Source organism: Bufo gargarizans, chromosome 1 (assembly GCF_014858855.1).
Source record: "Bufo gargarizans isolate SCDJY-AF-19 chromosome 1, ASM1485885v1, whole genome shotgun sequence".
Lineage (NCBI taxonomy): Eukaryota > Metazoa > Chordata > Amphibia > Anura > Bufonidae > Bufo > Bufo gargarizans.
The window spans coordinates 430410633-430431544 of record NC_058080.1 but is presented as its reverse complement, the minus strand read 5'-3'; the positions used below and the strand labels follow the sequence as shown (position 1 = coordinate 430431544).

The window sequence follows — 20912 nt, the reverse complement described above, 5'->3', positions numbered from 1 at the left end:
GGCTCTTGCGGTGGAGATGGGAAGCAGCTGCGCGGCCTAATAGAGAACATGGCATGTGCCGCTTTCAGCGCCTACCGTGTTCTCTTCACTAGCACAGTGGAGGAGGAGGGAGTCCCTCCCTCTCCACTGTGACACGGCTGCCGCTGCCACCAGTGGGGAGATAGCAGGGAGGAGACGGGGAGCGGTTGTAGCCACTGCACCACCAATGAATGTAATTAGATCAAGTATAGGAGGCAGCAGGTGCCGGCGGCGGTATCACATACCCGGCACCCGGCCTCAATAACAGGGCATGTGATCTGCTGAACTGTGGAAATTAACCCCTCAGGTGCTGCACCTGAGGGATTAATTGCGGCAGTTCGGCGGATCGCATGCCCTGTTATTGAGGCCAGTTATGTGATACCGCCGCCGCCACCGCTGCCTCCTATACTTGAATTAATGTGTTAATTACATTCATTGGTGGTGCAGTGCACCCCCCCCTTGTGTTAGTATCATTGGTGGCAGTGGTCACAGGGTCCCCTCCCCCCTCTTCATGGGTGGCAGTTCCATCGGAGCCCCAGCAGTCTAATCCTGGGGCTATGATCTGTTACCATGGCAGCCAGAACGCTACTGAAGCCCTGGCTGCCATGGTACGCACAAGGCAGCAAGGAGAGTGTGAAGTCCTATTCACCCTAATAGAGCTCTATTAGGGTAAATAGGACAAGGGTTCTAGCCCCTAAGGGAGCTAATAGTAAATAAAAATAAAAAAAATAATAAATAAAAAAAACACCAAAATACTGAGAGTTTAAATCGCTCCCTTTCCCAATTTTACATATAAAATTTACAAACAATAAAAAATAAACATATTACATATCGCCATGCCCTAAAAGTGTGAACTATTAAAAAAAAAAAAAAAAATGGGGGGCGGAGCTAGCGCCAGACTGTGATGGCCGCATAGTCAGGAGCGCTCCGTTTTAAATCCTGCACAGCACAAGCTACCTCCAGCAAACAGAAGTGACGATGGTCAAGATCGGACACCCAAGAGCTGGAGATTATCCCAGTACCCCTAAACCTTTGAATAACAGCGGAGAAATGGAAACATTTATAAAAAAAGCAGCCGCCACAGTTGCGGCCAGGGAACCCAAGATGGCGCCGGCCGCCTCACATAGAGCGCGCGAACGATCCGCTGACTTGTCTGAGGGAGAAAGTGATACCGAGGACTCACACTGTAAGACCGCACTCCCGATCACTCGTCGCTTTCTAAAACAATCCCTTAGCAAAGCTATGGAACCAGTGTTGACCGAACTATCGGCCCTCCGCCAAGATGTCCACCACATAGGGGACAGAGTCGGAGCCCTGGAATCGCAGCAAACGGCAGTCCTGGAACATCAATCTGCCACGGCCATCTCCCTGCAAAAATGCCGTTCTTACCTGAACGATCTTCATAGCGCAGTGGAGGACCAGGAAAATAGGGGGCGCAGGAACAACCTGCGCTTCAGAGGAGTTCCTGAAATGATTGAAGCAGCTGACATCCCTGCAGCAGTAACGGAGATCTGCGCCTCCATTTTGGGCCCGGACCAGCCTGCTGACATCATAATAGAAAGGGCGCATAGGGCGTTGCGCCCCCAAGCCCAAACCCTCGGAACCACCCAGAGACATTATTTGCAGGTTCCTCAACTTTCAAACTAAAACAGCGATCCTAGAAGCTGCAAGGAATATCACCGACCTGGCCTATGAAGGAGCTCCGATAGCAGTCTATCAAGACCTTGCTCCCGCCACGCTGAAGAAAAGGAGAAGCTTGAAGCCCCTGACGGACTGGCTCAGGGCCAAGAAAACGCCATACAGATGGACTTTTCCTTTCGGAATATCTTTCTTCTATGAGGGACGTCGCTTTACTGTTACAGCTTACACCGATTTGGCTGGCGTATACGATCACCTCCAGATATCTCCACTTCCGATTGAAAATTGGGAACTTTATCAAGATCTTACAGATTTGCCTGAGATCCAGAAGATCGCTCCCTTTGAACCTCCGCGCACCCCAAGATCTCAGAAGAACAAGCGCAAGACCACCCAGCTGACACCATAATTTCTGGTTACCTTGCATTAATCTGAAAGTTAGATCTTTTCTCAATGCCTGTGTCTCCTTCCCTGACTTATTCTTAACCTTTTCCACCCTTGAGTTCTAATATGATTGGCATTTAGCTGATCTCATTCACGCTGCACGCCGTTTGCTCCTGTTCCCTTCTCCTTTACCCCCCCCTTTCTTTCTCTTCTTTCCTTTCCTCCTCCATTTTGTCTCCACATAATGTGTATTGTCACTCTGTCATCGCGCCCCATGATTGGGGCAACTACTAAGTGCTGTGAGGGTCACAACTGGGTTGACACACCATTTCACCCCTTGCGATCCTTACCTCACGTTCTCAAATGACCCAGGTAGATGGGCTTTGTTGCTTGATAGTTAAATTAATGTTTTGTTCTGTTATTTACTTTTGTTTAAAGGTACTTATTCACAACATCTTCTCCTGCATGGCGACTCGGAAGACTCCTCTGGCTCCTGACTCACTCCCCCAGATCAGCATAATCAACTACACCCGTCTATGCTTACCTGGACAGGGGACCTGGCTTCCTCAAGGTACTCACCTATACAACAGACAATATGGCTGATCTCACATTTGCGTCCTTCAATGTCAAGGGCTTTAACTCCCCTTCTAAGAGGAGTCAGATCTTCACATTGCTACGCAAATCTGGGGCCAGTGTCCTTCTTCTCCAGGAAACTCATTTCAAATTTGATCACTATCCCAACCTTTCCTTCTCTAATTACCCAATGTGGTACCATTGTGGGGGTAACTCTGCGGCTTCTGGGGGAGTGAGTATTGGATTCCAGAGGAAAATTCCTTTTAAATATATTTCCCATATCCAAGATTCAGAAGGTAGGTACATTTTAGTTAAGGGCTCTATTGGCCCCCAAACCTACGCTGTCATTAATGTATATGCTCCTAACACAGGGCAACATACCTGGTTTGCGAAGGTTTTTCCGCTAATAGAATCCTACGCTGAGGGTCTGATTGTAGTCGGAGGAGACCTAAATGCCACTCTAAACCCTCTCCTGGACTCCTCTTCCAGCAGATCAGCCCTGTCTCTCAGATCCCTCCGCTTCATACAAGATGGCTTTCGAAATCTTCACCTTTTAGATGCATGGCGGGTTTTCAACCCAGACATGAAAGATTATACGTTTTACTCTCACCCCCACAATTCCTATCATAGACTGGACTACCTATATGTATCCAAGGAACATTTACAACTATGTCGTGGTCCCAAAATAGGATCCATCCTCATTTCAGATCACGCCCCTATCTTTCTATCAATCTCAGCCCCTATACCGAATCCCAGTAAATTTAGATGGCGTCTTAATGAATCCCTTCTCGATAATCAGGATACTAGGGAAAAGATCTCTGGGCTCCTTAAAGAATACTTCTCCCTCAACAACCTCCCTGAAGTTTCAGAACAGTCACTGTGGGATGCCCACAAACCTTATATCAGAGGACATTTCATTAGCCTGGGGGCCTTCTTGAAAAAAGAAAGAAATAAGAAAATAGACTCCCTAATCAGCAAGATATTCTCACTAGAAAAAATGCATAAAAGATCTCTCTCAGAGACACAATTTGCTGAACTTTCGGCGCTAAAAGCAGAATTGAAATCTCTTATGCACCAGTCTACTGCTAAGTATTTCTTGAACTCGCAGCATAAATTTTTCGCACATGGAGACAAGGCGTCTAAATTTATGATGCGTAGAATAAGAGACAGGCGTTCTACAAACTATATACACCAGATGGAGTCCTCCCAGGGCGAACCCCTATACTCTTCAAAACTGATTGGCGGCCCAATTCCGTGCTTTTTATGAGTCTCTTTATAATCTTCCCCCAACTCTGAACCCAGATTCTCACTCAGACCTTCTTAAATCCTTTTTGGAATCAATCTCTCTTCCCAGGCTCTCCCCAGAACAAAAACTCAATTTAGCTTCCCAATTTACATTAGAAGAATTAACCTTTGCTCTAAAGCAATCTCCCCATGGCAAAAGCCCAGGCCCAGACGGGTTCCCAGTATACTACTATAAAACGTATCAACACATAGTCCTCTCTCATCTGCTCTCGGTCTGTAATTCAGCTCTAAAGGGGAAACAGCTTTCTAGAGATATGACGATGGCCCACATAACCCTGATCCCCAAAGAAGGGAAAAACCCTAAACACTGTGCAAGCTATAGACCCATATCACTCCTTAATATAGATCTTAAACTGCTTGCGAAAATGTTGGCAAATCACCTTGCCTCCCTTCTTCCCACGCTTGTGCATGGGGACCAGGTGGGCTTTGTCAGAGGTAGAGAGGGTAGGGACAATACGACTAGGGTCTTGAATGCGATCTTTTATTCTGCCCACCACTCCAAGCCACTACTTCTCCTGAGCACTGAAGCGGAGAAAGCATTCGACCGAATTAGTTGGGAATACCTGAAGAAAGTACTGTCTGGTTTTGACCTGCCTGGTCCCTTTGCACAAGCTACGTTTGCAATGTACGCCCAAGCGTCAGCGTCGGTTTTGATCAATGGAGACTTAACTGACTCTTTTAGGATAAAAAATGGTACCCGCCAGGGATGTCCTCTATCGCCCCTGCTGTTTGTATTAGCATTGGAGCCTCTCCTTATCAGACTGAGAGCAGATCAGGATATCCATGGAGTGACATTGGGAGGTCGTGATCATAAACTTGCGGCCTTTGCTGACGACATTATGATCATGACCTCTAACCCAAACACCTCACTTCCCATAATCCAAAAACATCTAGATACCTACAGCCTTTTATCTAATTTTAAGATAAATAAGCAAAAGTCCCTAGTTAAATGTATAAAGATATCACTACATAACCAGCTAAGTCTTAAAAAGCACTCTCCATTCAATTGGTCATCTCCCCACCTCACTTATTTAGGAATTAAAGTTAGCTCCAATCCCTCTGAACTTTTTGCTCTCAACTATCTTCCCCTACTACAATCTATAACTGCGGAAATAAATAGGCTAAACATCCCTACTATTTCCTGGTTTGGCCGTAAAAACCTCTTGGTTTCATTGATACTTCCTCGCCTTACCTACCTCCAGCAGGTCCTGCCTATTCCGGTCCCTAAATCATACTATGTTTCCCTTAGGAAACTCTTCAGTTCATTTGTTTGGAATCAGAAGAAACCAAGAATCTCCTACTCCCTTTTATCCCACCCCAAACATACAGGAGGCATAGCTTTTCCAGATCCTGAGCTTTACGGCAAAGCTATTCTGATGTCTAGAGCAGTAGAATGGCTTAGAACCTCTAACCTTAAACCCTGGGCAGCTATGGAACAGGACCTGGTGAAACAACCCTTCCGCTCACTCCTGCTAGGAACTCCCGGAATAACCAGCATCCCTTCCTCCCCTTATCCACTAATTCAAGCTACCCTTCAGGCGTGGAAATACTTTCAATCCACACATTGTGGGATACCCTTTCCGTCACCACTTCTCTCAATAGGAGATGTGATAGGCGCCTCCCTCCCAGTGATAAGAGATTGTACTCCGCGTGCCATCAGGGAATCAACCACCTCTATCTTTACACTTCTTCAACATGATAATCACCCTCCCACTATAGATGCGATTCAAACAAATCTGAACCTCCCACACCAGTTTTCGCCGTTCATAATGCACCTACATTCATTCATCTCGCAGCATATCACGAGCAGCGACCAACATCGTCCTTTGGTTTGGGTGGAATCCCTCATCGCTCACCCCATCCCCCCTAAAAAACTAATCTCACAGTTATATCATAAACTTAATACCCTCCCGTTGCTCGTCAAACCAGCTTTCATCTGCAGATGGGAAAAAGATCTAGCCGTAAACCTTTCAATAGCTGACTTGCCCAAACTACTATTGGCCCCACACAAGTCCTCCCGCTGTGTCCGTATACAGGAGAATGGGTACAAACTCTTAACTAGGTGGTACAAGACTCCTGATGTGACATCCCTTTATTCGAGCACAGCGTCAGATGAATGCTGGAGATGCCTGAAAGACAGGGGGTCATTCTTTCACATATGGTGGGCCTGTCCTATGATCAATAAATGGTGGAAGGATATCTTCAACCTTTGCAACCAGATTTGCCACACTAACATACAGCCATCCCCTTCTTTGGCATTGCTAAACTTGAATACCCAAACAACCCCTCCCTATCCTCCAGCGCTCTTTAGACAACTTTTGATTGCAGCCAGACTTTTGGTCCCTATCCTATGGCTATCGACCTCTATCCCTACACTTGAACAGTGGAAGTTAAAAGTTGACCAAATATATCGGTTCGAGGAGATTTCATCCTGGGAAACACGCACCCACTATATTTCTGTAAACGCTGGAAAATGTGGTCAGAGTATAGACACCCCAAATGAGAGACTGCTTCTTACTCATGTTAACCGTACAACACTAGTGCAAATTGTACTTCCACCATAGCTCATGTACAACTTTAATGTGTACTTTGTCTCATAGATGATTGTATCTGAACTGTGTGATATGCTTCTTATAACATTGAAGTCTCTTCCAATGTATCAATCTTCGTCATGCTTGACATACAAGATGCCTACATATGTACCTTGTTATGTTTTACTTACATTGAAATAAAAAAATTTATATAAAAAAAAAAAAAAATATATAAAAAAAATATTCCTATGCGGTGAACGCCGTAACAGAAAAAAAAATCACAACAGTGCGATGTATAGCTTGTGGCTCCTGGTAGTCATACAGTTTTTTTTCTTGCTCTTTGTGTCCGTAAGGTTGGCCACCTCTGCTATATACTGCACACAGGTAGACTGAGCGGGTCCACCAGCCCTGTCCACAAACAGACTGGGGCACAGGAGCTGTGCTAAGGATTTAGCTTTTTTAGGGGTACATTGGACGCCACCTTTGCTGACTTCTGAGAAGCCAGGGTTTGCTTTAAGTTCACTGCTGGATGGGGTTGAGAAATCCAACGGTTTAGCAGTTTTACCATCGGGTACAGTGACTGATTATTGGAATGTAACAAATCTATTCTGTTTTTTGACCCCAGTATGTTCTCTGCCCTGTTTACTGTAGCATCCATTAAGGGATATGAGGGATTACCACAGTTACTCACTCCTGTTATGAAGCAACTTGTCTGTAGACATTTCCTTCTTTCGCCTGCTGCGATTCTCCTTTATCTGCACACAAGCTGCCCACGTACCAGCCAGATATAATATTCAGTTATGAAAATAAAGGTTCTGAATGTCACAAAACCGGATATGTGCCCATAGCTTATATAGCAATAAAACATGACGTAATCAAAACTACAAACAAACAGTCACTAAACATTATGCATTTCTATGGAAATGTCACATATACTAAAGGTAATAGCTTAAAAAAAAAAAAGAAACTAAATACGGGAAGGCATGATGATCAGTGTATGTGGTTGGTTCTCATTTGTCAATTTCCTTTGAGTAATCTCAAAGAGGAAGAGTATTGTAATTGTCATTTTGCAGGTATAAAACATGCCCTTATTTTCACCCAGGCAGCCCCCCTGAGGCTAGCATCGGAGCTAAATCACGCAGGGCACGGGGGCTCTTTTGTTTTCAATAACACACTGCCGGGCGGAAATGCCTCTAGGATCGTCCAGCTTAGGCAAAAAGTCAATCAACTAGTGCATTCAACCTGCCGAATGTGGTATGAGCAGGTGACTATAACACTGTGGAGGACTATATCATCATTACATTTAACGTCCAGGTATAATCCAGTACGTGCTTTAATTAGATAAAAAAAACAGTCATTGGTACCTTAGAAGCTGCTACAGCAGCTGTGCCTGCAAGTGCACAAAAGAACCGGCAGCACTCCTAAATAGGAGCTGGGTCTTACCCTTCTTCACCGCGTTGTACCAGCGCTGGTTCCAGGCGGTGTGCGGCCTACTATAGTATTTTATGTGTTAGCATTTTAATTTGTACCTTTTAATAAATTACATCCGCTTAGTGGATTTAGTACTCCCATTTGCAGTGTGCCCCTATTTATACATACACAGTTTACAGAAACACCCCATATGTGGTCGTTAAGTGATGTAAGGGCGCACGGCAGGGCGCAGAAGGAAAGGAACGCCGTATGGTTTTTGGAAGGCAGATTTTGCTAAACTGGTTTTAGATGCCATGTCCATTTAAAGCCCCCCTGATGCACCCTTACAGTAGAAACTCCCAAAAAGTGACCCTATTTTGGAAACTAGGGGATAAGGTGCAATTTTTATTGCTACTATTTTGGGGTACATATGATTTTTAATTGCTCTATATAAAGTTCTTTGTGAGGTAAGGTAACAGAAAAATGGCTGTTTTGGCACAGTTTTTTTAAATTTCTTTTACAAGATTCATCTGACAGGGTAGATCATGTGCTATTTTTATACAGCAGGTTGTTACGGACGCAATGATATCAAATATGTCTACTTTCTTTGTTTGTTTGTTTCAGTTTTACATAATAAAGCAATTTTGAAAAATAAATTATGTTTTTGTGTGTCCATTTTCTGAACGCCATATGTTTTTTTATTTTTCTGCCGATCGTTTTGTACAGGGGCTCGTTTATTGCAGAAAGAGTTGAGGTTTTTATTGGTATCATTTTTGGGTACATAGGATTTTTTGATCATTCATTATTACACTTTATGGGGCAAGGTGACCAAAAAAATTGGCTTTTTTGGAACAGTTTTTATTTATTTATTTTTACAGCGTTTATCTAAGGGGTTGGGTCATGTGACAGTTTTATAGAGCAGATCGTTACGGACGTGGCAATACCTAATATGTATACTTTTTCTTATTTATTTAAGTTTTACACAATAATAGCATTTCTGAAACCCAATAAATGATGTTTTAGTGTCTCCATAGTCTGAAAGCCATAGCTTTTTTTTTGGGCGATTATCTTAAATAGGGTTTCATTTTTGCGGGATGAGGTGACGGCTTGATTGGTAGTACTTTGCGGGTCATAAGCCTTTTTGATCGCTTGCTGTTGCACTTTTTGTGATGTAAGGTGGCAAAAATGGCTTTTTTGGCACTTTTTGTTTTTTACGATGTGAGGGGTTAGGTCATGTGATATTTTTATCGAGCAGGTTATTACGGATGCGGCGATACCTAATATGTACACTTTTTTTTATTTATTTCACTTTAACACAATAATAGCATATTTGAAATAAAAAAAGTATGTTTTTAGTATCTCAAGAACTATAGTTTTTTTTTTGAGCGATTTTCTTATGTACGGTCTCATTTTTTGCGGGATGAGGTGACGGTTTTATTGGTACCATTTTGTTTGATATACACCTATTTGATCTCTTGGTGTTGCACTTTTTGTGATGTAAGGTGACAAAAATGGCTTTTTTCTGTTTCCCTGCTACAACATTTCAGGTGTATATGTATTGTCATCTTGTGTAATCTAACATTGAATTTCCCTGTATATATACATTTTATGCATGTTTCATATATCATGCTGTAATTTCCCTGTACAACCAGCAGGTAGCGGCAATTGGTGATCAGGTAAATAGCCAGTTTAGTATACCTAGGCTGGAATAGTTTATTCCAATCTAGTCTCCCCTGTATGAGCAGAAGTGGGATGTTCCCATGTCCTGTCTCATAAGGAGGAGAAGTAAGTTAGTTAGTGTACCAGCCACCCCTGCCAGGGGCAGGCTGTGTTAGTAGGAGTTCTCAGTCACAGGGATCCCAACCTAGGATCCAGCCTCGGCTGAGGCCAAGGATCACTCTTCCCAGCCTGAGTCACCTACCTCAGCTGTTGACAAGCAAGCAACCCTCTAGAACTACAGATCTCCAGGAAGACATAATTCCCTGCGAGCAGTCCTGTGAGTACTTATCCAGAGTCCAGGAGAAGCCAAATTCCTCCTCAGCTAGTCAGGCCCATACTAAGCAGAAGACAGACAGAGCAGAAGATAGATACCTGCCAGATTCTCTAGGCATATGACAAGAAGCAGAATATATATAAATTCCTGCCCCATATTGCCAATACCTGCTGGGACCCAAGACTAAAGCTGTAACTCATATGGATATCTGTTGCCATTAAGAAAAGACAAGTTGGATTATATCTGCAGTCTGGATCTCATTTACTATTACCAAAGTTCCTCAGTTACTAACAACACTCATTCCTCCGTTATTAACAACACTCATTTTATTGCAAGTGAGCCAGGATCCAGGAGTCCAGCCGTACCCAGGTAGGAGACACCGTTGACACTACACAGAGACATCATCCCCCTCTGGCATTCCTTACCTGGTAAGTGAGCTATAACATCTTAAAGGGCCCTGCTACAGTACCTGCGCAAGCTGCAATTGGCGTCACGAACAAACCATAAACCTATATACACATATCCTGACCCACTGTATCATTGGCCACTGTACCAGTGTCCTGCTCATTGCACCATTGCAGCGCGGCAGCCCCGATGGTGGAGAGAGGGAGCCCCCTCCCTCTATTAACCCCTCGGAAACTAAACGGTGATGTGAATGCACCCTAAAGGTGGGACATACTTTGGCCGTTCCGGAACCACCGAAATCTGGAACTGTTTTGCCAGATCCAGGATGGTTGAGAGCTACACAGATGTCTTCAGAAGGGCGATACAATAGACTAGTACAGTCGGGTATGGCAGCTAATAGTTCCTGTGTCTGCCATTCACTCTTATAGACAACATGGCAACTAGGCCTGAGGCCTGTGATACAGTAGCACAGCGTGGGAAGTCGCGATTGCCTGCACCGGTCCTTCAGCAGTACAATGACGTCATCGCTGGACACTGGCAACATGATTATGTCATGGCAACTGCTAGCACACGGTCGCTAGCAGCTTAGGCTGTGACCTACTTTGCAGATGAAAGCAGTTGAATATTTTTTTTCTGTCACTGAGGAATATATTACTAGCTAGCATCAGATGGGTCCACCAGTGTACCAGATAAACCTTCTGGTGGGCCCAGGCTTTGATACCATAGTGGATGCCAAATGTCCAGGAGAAAAAAAAAACATTTGAAGCTGCCTTTGGAGACAATAAATTGCCGCTAGGGCTTATTTCTTTGAATCACAACCTATTAGATTTTATTGATGATATGGGCACTGGGCCTAGAGAATAACTTCCTCTGGTGGGCCGAAGAAACCTCAGTCCGACCCTGCTCCTGGGGCTGGTCACTATAGGGGGCATTACAAGAGGAGAGGGGCGCAGTATAACTGTAATATTGAGGGGGCACATTATAAGTAGTGATGAGTGGCATAAGCAATATTCGTTTTCACAATATTTCGCAAATTTTTCACATAATATTCGCAGAAAAATTCGTGATCTCCAGTCATTATTTTCATGATTGCGCAAATCAGCACATATTTACTTCACATTTTATCAGGTCTGAGCAGATATTACTGATTGGTGCACTAAGTATTCTTGTGACATCACAGCACTATGTAGCATGTATGTATGGACAGCAGAGAAACAGTAATCCCTATCACACTACCTAACACCCTGCACTGGAACCTATCAGCCACACTATATCAGGATATAACCTACACTGACTATCTCCCACTAACTATCTGTATTATATATATATGAGCTAACTAACTATCAAATGTAATTGGATAAGGAACAGGATCCAGGTGAAAGCACAGAGCACAGCAATGTCACTGCTCTCTCTCTTTCAGTTCTGCAAAAACAGCAGAAAATGGCTGCTGGGGGGGGTTCTTAAGGGGTCGGCAACTTTCCTATTGGTTGCTAGGAATGTTGCTAAGCTCTGACAGACATTGCTGCCTTCTCATTGGCCCACAAGCAAGAAAGGAGCTTACTGATGAAAAAAAAGATATAGAATATTTGCAATTACGAATATATAGCACTATATTTATAATCTTTGCAAATTCTCGAAGTGGCGATATTCGCGTAAAAAATTTGTGATTAGAATATTCGTGATTAACACTAATTATAAGTACAAGGGCTATACAGGGGGACATTATAGGCATTGAGAGCACTCGAGATAGACACATTACAGCTAACAATGGCACTATAAGGGGGACACATCATAACTACTGGAAGCACTTTACGAGGGAATTTTGGAGAGCTTTATCATTACTGAGGTCACTATGGGGCATTATTACTAGGCTTGAGCGAATCGACCTTCAGATCATAGATCCAAAGTCAATTTGTTCAAAAGCTTTGTTTTAATGCTGTTTCCGTACAGCATAAAAATGTATTAGCTCTGTGCAGGCAAAGTTTGTATCTCCCGAAATCACGTGAGACTTCGGTGAATTACTACTGTATTCATATCTGCGAAGTGGGCTTTGGTACTGAGGTACCAGCTAGTACCAAAGCCCACTTCCGATTTCTGTTTTAAACTGATTTAAAATACACAGACATGAATACAGTAGTAATTTATCCAAGTATTGAGTGACTTTGGACAATACGAACATTGCCTACACTGAGCCAATACATTTTAATACTGTACGGAAACAGCATTTTGAACGACTCCACTTCGGATCTATGATCGGAAACTTGATTCACTGAAGCCTAATTATTATTACCGGTGGTTCTATGGGGGCATTAATATTATTGGGCAAAACATGGATGACACTACTGCTAATGGGGGCGCTCTCAGGGAGCATTGTCCTCAGAAGGGGAACTATTAGTAATGAGGGCACTCTGGGAGAGAATTACAAATGGTGGGACTTACGGAAAGCAATTAGTATGGGTGGGGGCTATCTGTACTGATATTTCTTCACAATAACATTTTGGCGACACCTCTGTACTCTGAACAGACATAAAATGGATGAAAGAAGTCTTGGGCCAAATGGAGAAGATGACTAATGAGAACTTGAATATTTAGAGGAGACATCACTGGATATAACAGGTATGTAGTGCTGTATTCTCCTGTATATATGGTAGCCCTGAATGTAGTTCCATTAGCAATGAGTCGGGGGAAGGGGAGGATTGATTGGGAATTTAGCACATATGCATTAGGGCTTGGGGACAGAACTTTTGATACCCTAGCAACTCCCTGGTTACATAATTTCAAATTAGCAAAAGGATCTAGGACATCCTATTTCTTCTTCACACTAGCAGATACATCTCTGTCCGCTGCTATCACATAAAAACCTTGTATAGACACTGTTAGAGGCTGAGAGCTGCTGCTGTTCCGATCCACTCACCCGGTGGTCAGACCTACCTCCCATTGTCTCCCTCTGGGAGGGCACAGCCATAGACTCTGCTTTTCCCCTCCATACAGGCTATGGCCTGCTTGCTGGCCAGGCTCCTCCTTCTCTGTCCATAGGCAGTGGTGCATGTGCTTGCCCCTCTGGCTCTCAAGAGGCTAGTGCGTGCACCCTAATCTTCCCCAGCCAATGGCTGGCAATCCTGGGGTATTTCTGGCACCTTCCCCAGTGGGAGGGTGCCTTAGAAAAAAGATTACTTTAGTGTGCTACGTCCATGACAAAGGTGTTCCCATCTGCTATCTGCCCTTGTACCTACCACTGCCAGTTTTCACATAGACTGCCCACACTGACCTTTGAACTATTACAGTATTGGTCGTACTCTTCCAGCTCTGACCTTGGCCTATCCTTGACTATGATTCTGCGTGACGCCTTAGTGCCCTGCATCTCTGTCTCTGACCTCTGTGGGTCAGCTGTCAATTACACAAAAACTACTACAGGAGGTAGCGGCCAGGCAGCTCCCCTGCAGCAAAGTCTAAATCCCTGTTTAGAGGTTAAAGAGTAAATACCAGGGAAGTGCCAGGAAAAAGTCCTTCGGAGTAACCCAGATCCGTTGGTTGACACAGTAGCTCCACATCCACTGCCATCACAGACACATTAGCATTGGGAATATCCTCACGTAACAAAGTCTTGGTTGATCGCAATTATCTACATTGTCAAAAACACCTATTGGTTGATAATAAATTCTTGAAGTTCATCAACCATATTCCCCATAATTATTGGTGGTACAAATGACTTAAAGTGCAGCCTTTTTTAAGTGTCCGTAATTCTAGCAAAACAGCCTTTAGATGACCTAAAAATCTCTTTGGGCACCCAGATTGAAGACCACAACACTTGTCTTCTCAAAGCATTAAATTACACCTGAGACTAAATAATCAGGTCTCATTGGAGATCAACCCTTATAAGTCTTATAAAGTGAAGAGGTATTGTAACAAAGACTTCAATCTGTGGACAAATCTTTTTCCGCCTATTAGGCACCTATCATCCAAATTCAGAGGATGGTTAAGTAGTCTCTATCCAAATGGTGCTCATGAGAGACAACTCCGTTCAGTTTGGTGCCATCATTGGGATCAGCTGCTTGCCAGGAGTTTGGTTGCAGGCCCCAGCAACAGTAGCTCTATTTTAGGCTCAGAGAAGGGGGGGTCACAAGAGGGGGACCACAAATCTATGACGTCCATATTTTTTAACAGGGCATGTAGACAGAGCTTGCCTAAAGGCTGGAAGTTTTCTTGCACTTGGAAGACTGAGATTTTTTCCCAACAGACCATTACCTCATGTCTCTCTACTTCTTCCCAAAGGGAAGATAACATTCTATTGAGACAATTTACGTAGCAAAGTACACAGTAATATACCATAAACAAAGCATATAAGATTATACTTACTGCTCCACAGCTGAGATCCAATCAGAATTGATGCCAAATAACAGTCCAAAAGATAGCCAAATATTGTGCACCCCATATTATGTGATAGGTTGTTGCTTTCTCTAGAGCTAAGAGGAAAATATACATGAGAGCGACTCCTTAGGATGACATTTAGACATAAAGAACTAAAACATGACTTTAAGGCAACAGAATATAGAACACATCAATATACAATTGAAAATCAAATGTTCACAGTATATACAGTCAGGTCCATAAATATTGGGACATCGACACAATTATAACATTTTTGGCTCTATACACCACCACAATGCATTTTAAATTAAACGAACAAGATGTGCTTTACCTGCAGACTGTCAGCTTTAATTTGAGGGTATTTACATCTAAATCAGGTGAACGGTGTAGGAAATACAGCAGTTTTCATATGTGCCTCCCACTTGTTAAGGGACCAAAAGTAATGGGACATAATAATAATCATAAATCAAACTTTCACTTCTTAATACTTGGTTGCAAATCCTTTGCAGTCAATTACAACCTGAAGTCTGGAACACATAGACATCACCAGACGTTGGGTTTCATCCCTGGTGATGCTCTGCCCGGCCTCTACTGCAACTGTCTTCAGTTCCTGCTTGTTCTTGGGGCATTTTCCCTTCAGTTTTGTCTTCAGAAAGTGAAATGCATGCTCAACCGGATTCAGGTCAGGTGATTGACTTGGCCATTGCATAACATTCCACTTCTTTCCCTTAAAAAACTCTTTGGTCGCTTTTGCAGTATGCTTTCGGTCATTGTCCATCTGCACTGTGAAGCGCCGTCCAATGAGTTCTGAAGCATTTGGCTGAATATGAGCAGATAATATTGCCCGAAACACTTCAGAATTCATCCTGCTGCTTTTGTCAGCAGTCACATCATCAATAAATACAAGAGAACCAGTTCCATTGGCAGCCATACATCCCCACGACATGACACTACCGCCACCATGCTTCACTGATGAGGTGGTATGCTTAGGATCATGAGCAGCTCCTTTCCTTCTCCATACTCTTCTCTTTCTATCACTCTGGTACAAGTTGATCTTGGTCTCATCTGTCCATAGGATGTTGTTCCAGAACTATGAAGGCTTTTTTAGATGTCATTTGGCAAACTCTAATCTGGCCTTCCTGTTTTTGAGGCTCACCAATGGTTTCCATCTTGTGGTGAACCCTCTGTATTCACTCTGGTGAAGTCTTCTCTTGATTGTTGACTTTGACACACTTACACCTACCTCCTGGAGAGTGTTCTTGATCTGGCCAACTGTTGTAAAGGGTGTTTTCTTCACCAGGGAAATAATTATTTGTTCATCCCAGTGGCGGATCCAGGGGGGGGGGGGCAACGGGGCAATTGACCCCCCGAGCTGGCGGCAGCAGGGCACAGGGAGATGAGCGCTTCTATTGTGGAAGCGTTCATCTCAATAGTCATCTGTATCGCCGTCCTCAGGACAGCGATACAGATGACTGTGCTGAGGCAGGGGAAGGAGAGGCGTGTCCCTTTCCCTTCCTCTGATTGGCTGCGGGCACTAGTGCCTGCAGCCTATTAGAGGCCGACGCAGGCGGCGCGATGACGTAATTGCGCCGCCTGAGCTGTACAGTGCGGGACACAGGCCGGAAGAGGCCTGCATCGCATCGCTGACATGGAGGTAAGTATGTGTTTTGTTTTTTTGTTTTTTTTATATATACAATACTTTTACTGGCACATGGGGGGGCTGTTATTGCTGGCACATGGGGGGGCTGTTATTGCTGGCACATGGGGGGCTGTTATTGCTGGCACATGGGGGGCTGTTATTAATACTGGCACATGGGGGGGCTGTTATTAATACTGGCAAATGGGGGGCTGTTATTAATACTGGCAAATGGGGGGGATGTTATTAATACTGGCAAATGGGGGGGCTGTTATTAATACTGGCACATGGGGGGCTGTTATTAATACTGGCACATGGGGGGCTGTTATTAATACTGGCACATGGGGGGCTGTTATTAATACTGGCACATGGGGGGCTGTTATTAATACTGGCACATGGGGGCTGTTATTAATACTAGCACATGGGGGCTGTTATTAATACTGGCACAGGGGGGGCTGTTATTAATACTGGCACATGGGGGGCTGTTATTAATACTGGCACATGGGGGGGCTGTTATTAATACTGGCACATATGGGGGCTGTTATTAATACTGGCACATGGGGGGCTGTTATTAATACTGGCACATGGGGGGCTGTTATTAATACTGGCACATGGGGGGCTGTTATTAATACTGGCACATGGGGTGGCTGTTATTAATACTGGCACATATGGGGGACTGGTATTAATACTGGAACATGGGGGGGCTGTTATTACTGGCACATGGGGGGCTGTTATTACTGACACTTGGGGGGCTGTTATTACTGGCACATGGGGGGCTGTTATTACTGGCACATGATTGGGGGGGTTGCTTTTGTTACTGGATTATTATTGGGGGCACTATAGGGGCATCTACTGAGGCCACAAAGAAGGGGTATTTTATATGGGGTGCTCTGTACAGTACAATTTTATACTGGGACACATTATGGTGGGTTCTATGGGGAAGGGGGGAGAGGAGTACTATGGGGGGCACTAAGAAGGGGTATTTTATACTTGAAAATTATGGGGGACACTGAGGGCATCTACTGGAGCATTTTATACTGGTACATTTTGGGGGGCACTAGGAGGAAGGAGAGTGTGGAGCGCTATGGGGGCATTTACTGTGGGCACTATATAGGGGTATTTTATACTGGCACATTATGGGGGCACTATGGGGACATTAGCTCACCTGGGGCATTACAAGGGGGTATGTTTTGCACATTATAAGAACAATTATTTCTACTGGGGGGGGGGGCATTATGGTGGGCTCCCCCATGGTATGACACCCTAGTAGCAGCACCAGCCTCTTCCTGCTCTGCGACCCCACTGCCCCTTCTCTAAATCCTTATTATGAAATCTTTCTCATTAGGATAAAGCACAACATCAGCTCCGCCGAGCCCCCGGCCTAAGTGTTGAAGTGGTGTCCGAGATCCCCAAGGGCCAAGTAATTGTAAGTTTTCATGTGGATTATGTTTGTTATACACATATAGCATAGACTGTGCCACACAATATACAGTATACCGCTACACTGTGCCCCACAATGTACAGTATACCGCTACACTGTGCCACACAATACACAGTATACCGCTACACTGTGCCACACAATATACAGTGTACCGCTACACTGTGCCCCACAATGTACAGTATACCACTACACTGTGCCACACAATACACAGTATACCGCTACACTGTGCCACACAATATACAGTATACCTCTACACTGTGCCACACAATACACAGTATACCGCTACACTGTGCCACACAATATACAGTATGCCTCCACACTGTGTAGTCTGTTCTATAAGCACCATTGTTTTGTGGCGGCAGACAGAAAATAATCTGTAAGTGCCCTTCCCGAGACCAAGCTCTGGATCCACCACTGGTTCATCCACCACAGTTGTTTTCCGTAGTCTTCCGGGTCTTTTGGTGTTGCTGAGCTCACCGGTGCGTTCCTTAATTTTAAGAATGTCCCAAACAGTTGTTTTGGCCGCGCCTAATGTTTTTGCTATCTCTCTGATGGGTTTGTTTTGTTTTTCAGCCTAATGATGGCTTCACTGATAGTGACCGCTCTTTGGATCTCATCTTGAGAGTTGACAGCGACAGATTCCAAATGCAAATAGCAGACTGGAAATTACCTCTGGACCTTTTATCTGCTCATTGTAATTGGGATAATGAGGGAATAACACACACCCGGCGATGGAACAGCTGAGAAGCAAATTGTCCCAATACTTTTGGTCCCTTAACAAGTGGGAGGCATATATGCAAACTGTTGTAATTCCTGCACCGTTCACCTGATTTGGATGTAAATACCCTCAAATTAAGGCCTCATGCACACAACAGTATTTTTTTGCGGTCCGCAAAAAGGGGTTCCGTTGTTCCGTGATCCGTGTCCGTTTTTGTTTCCATGTGTCTTCCTTTATTTTTGGAGGATCTCCAGGCATGATGGAAAGTAAAAAAAAAAGTCAAGTTTGCTATGCAAATGATTGGAAAAAAACAACGCGCGGACGCGGATCACAATCTTGTGTGCCTCCGTGATTTTTCATGGACCCATTGACTTGAATGGGTCCGCGAACCATTGTCCGTGAAAAAAATAGGACAGGTCTTATTTTTTTCACGGACTAGAAAGTCAATGGGTCCACGGACCCATTGAAAGTCAATGGGTCCACAGAAAATCACGGAAAACGGAACAACGGACACGGGACACCACAACGGTCGTGTGCATGAGGCCTAAAGCTGACATTCTGCAGTTAAAACACATCTTGTTTGTTTCATTTCAAATCCATTGTGGTGGTGTATAGAGCCAAAAATGTTAGAACCGTGTCGATGTCCCAATATTTATGGACCTGACTGTATATAGAATGTGTATATAGAATATATATAGTATATAATATAAAAGATAACTCATTGTGTACATACATTACTTATTTTGTACTGACCCTGAGTTACATCCTATATTATACTCCAGAGCTGCACTCGGTATTCTGCTGGTGGAGTCACTGTGCACCCCTCCATATCCCGTGTCCTCAGGGTCGTTGGTTTCTCACCTTGAATTTTCCGATGTGGAGAGTCCTCTTATGATTGCCTTTCTTCAGTGTCCAGCTTCTACCTCTAAATACAATACGCCGCTCTCTGCCCTCTAGTAGGATCTTGTGGACATCCAGCTCCTGTCTGATCTCTACTGAATTTGGGAGGTTACTGGGGAATTATCTGCCAAATTAAATGCAGAAGGAAATTTAGAGTATTAAGACATTTCCTTTATTTTCTGCTATTATGTTTCATCTCATCACCACAAGAACTATGCACTATCTACCATATTGTAAATCCACATAGCTGCAAAAAATATAAACAAAAGGACAAATCCACAGCACAGACCTGAGGGTCAACCTCTGATTCCTGTAGCCGATTCCATGGCATATGTTTCTGATTTATAAATCTGCCATCTGAGCATGTCCTACAGGTAGCTTCTTGATTGCACCGATATGCTAATATCTGCTCCAGAAATTATGCACTTGTACCACCTATTGTAGATACTACGAGAGGTGAGCGAATAATTGAAAAGTTTGATTTGCCTGATTTGCCGAATTTTACAAAAAAAATTGGTTTGTGACTAGAGTTGAGCGAACACCTGGATGTTCGGGTTCGAGAAGTTCGGCCGAACATCCCGGAAATGTTCGGGTTCGGGATCCGAACCCGATCCGAACTTCGTCCCGAACCCGAACCCCATTGAAGTCAATGGGGACCCGAACTTTTCGGCACTAAAAAGGCTGTAAAACAGCCCAGGAAAGAGCTAGAGGGCTGCAAAAGGCAGCAACATGTAGGTAAATCCCCTGCAAACAAATGTGGATAGGGAAATGAATTAAAATAAAAATTAAATAAATAAAAATTAACCAAAATCAATTGGAGAGAGGTCCCATAGCAGAGAATCTGGCTTCACGTCACCCACCACTGTAAGAGTCCATTTTCATAAATTTAGGCCCAGCACCCAGGCAGAGGAGAGAGGTCCCGTAACAGAGAATCTGGCTTCATGTCAGCAGAGAATTAGTCTGCATGTCATAGCAGAGAATGAGGCTTCACGTCAGCCACCACTGCAACAGTCCATTGGCATATATTTAGGCCCAGCACCCAGGCAGAGGAGGGAGGTCCCGTAACAGAGAATCTGGCTTCATGTCAGCAGAGAATCAGTCTGCATGTCATAGCAGAGAATCAGGCTTCATGTCAGCCACCACTGCAACAGTCCATTGGCATATATTTAGGCCCAGCACCCAGACACAGGAGAGGTTCATTCAACTTTGGGTAGCCTCGCAATATAATGGTAAAATGAAAATAAAAATAGGATTGAATGAGGAAGTGCCCTGGAGTCCAATAATATATGGTTAAGGGGAGGTAGTTAATGTCTAATCTGCACAAGGGATGGACAGGTCCTGTGGGATCCATGCCTGGTTCATTTTTATGAACGTCAGCTTGTCCACATTGGCTGTAGACAGGCGGCTGCGTTTGTCTGTAATGACGCCCCCTGCCGTGCTGAATACACGTTCAGACAAAACGCTGGCCGCCGGGCAGGCCAGCACCTCCAAGGCATAAAAGGCTAGCTCTGGCCACGTGGACAATTTAGAGACTCAGAAGTTGAATGGGGCCGAACCATCAGTCAGTACGTGGAGGGGTGTGCACACGTATTGTT

The 20912-nt window shown here is 44.2% G+C and overlaps 1 protein-coding gene across 1 annotated transcript in view; it reads right to left on the bottom strand.

Annotated features, from left to right (window-relative positions):
- LOC122932364 overlaps positions 1 to 19399 on the bottom strand; it is a 106581-nt gene extending 87182 nt beyond the window's left edge. Inside the window, exons 1-2 of the mRNA XM_044286735.1 lie at positions 19279 to 19399; positions 14611 to 14717 (exon numbers count right to left, since the gene is read on the bottom strand). Of these exons, the coding sequence (XP_044142670.1) occupies positions 14611 to 14686 (76 nt within the window). The 5' untranslated portion in view covers positions 14687 to 14717; positions 19279 to 19399. The remainder of the gene's footprint in view (positions 1 to 14610; positions 14718 to 19278) is intronic.
- Positions 19400 to 20912: the final 1513 nt, after the last annotated feature.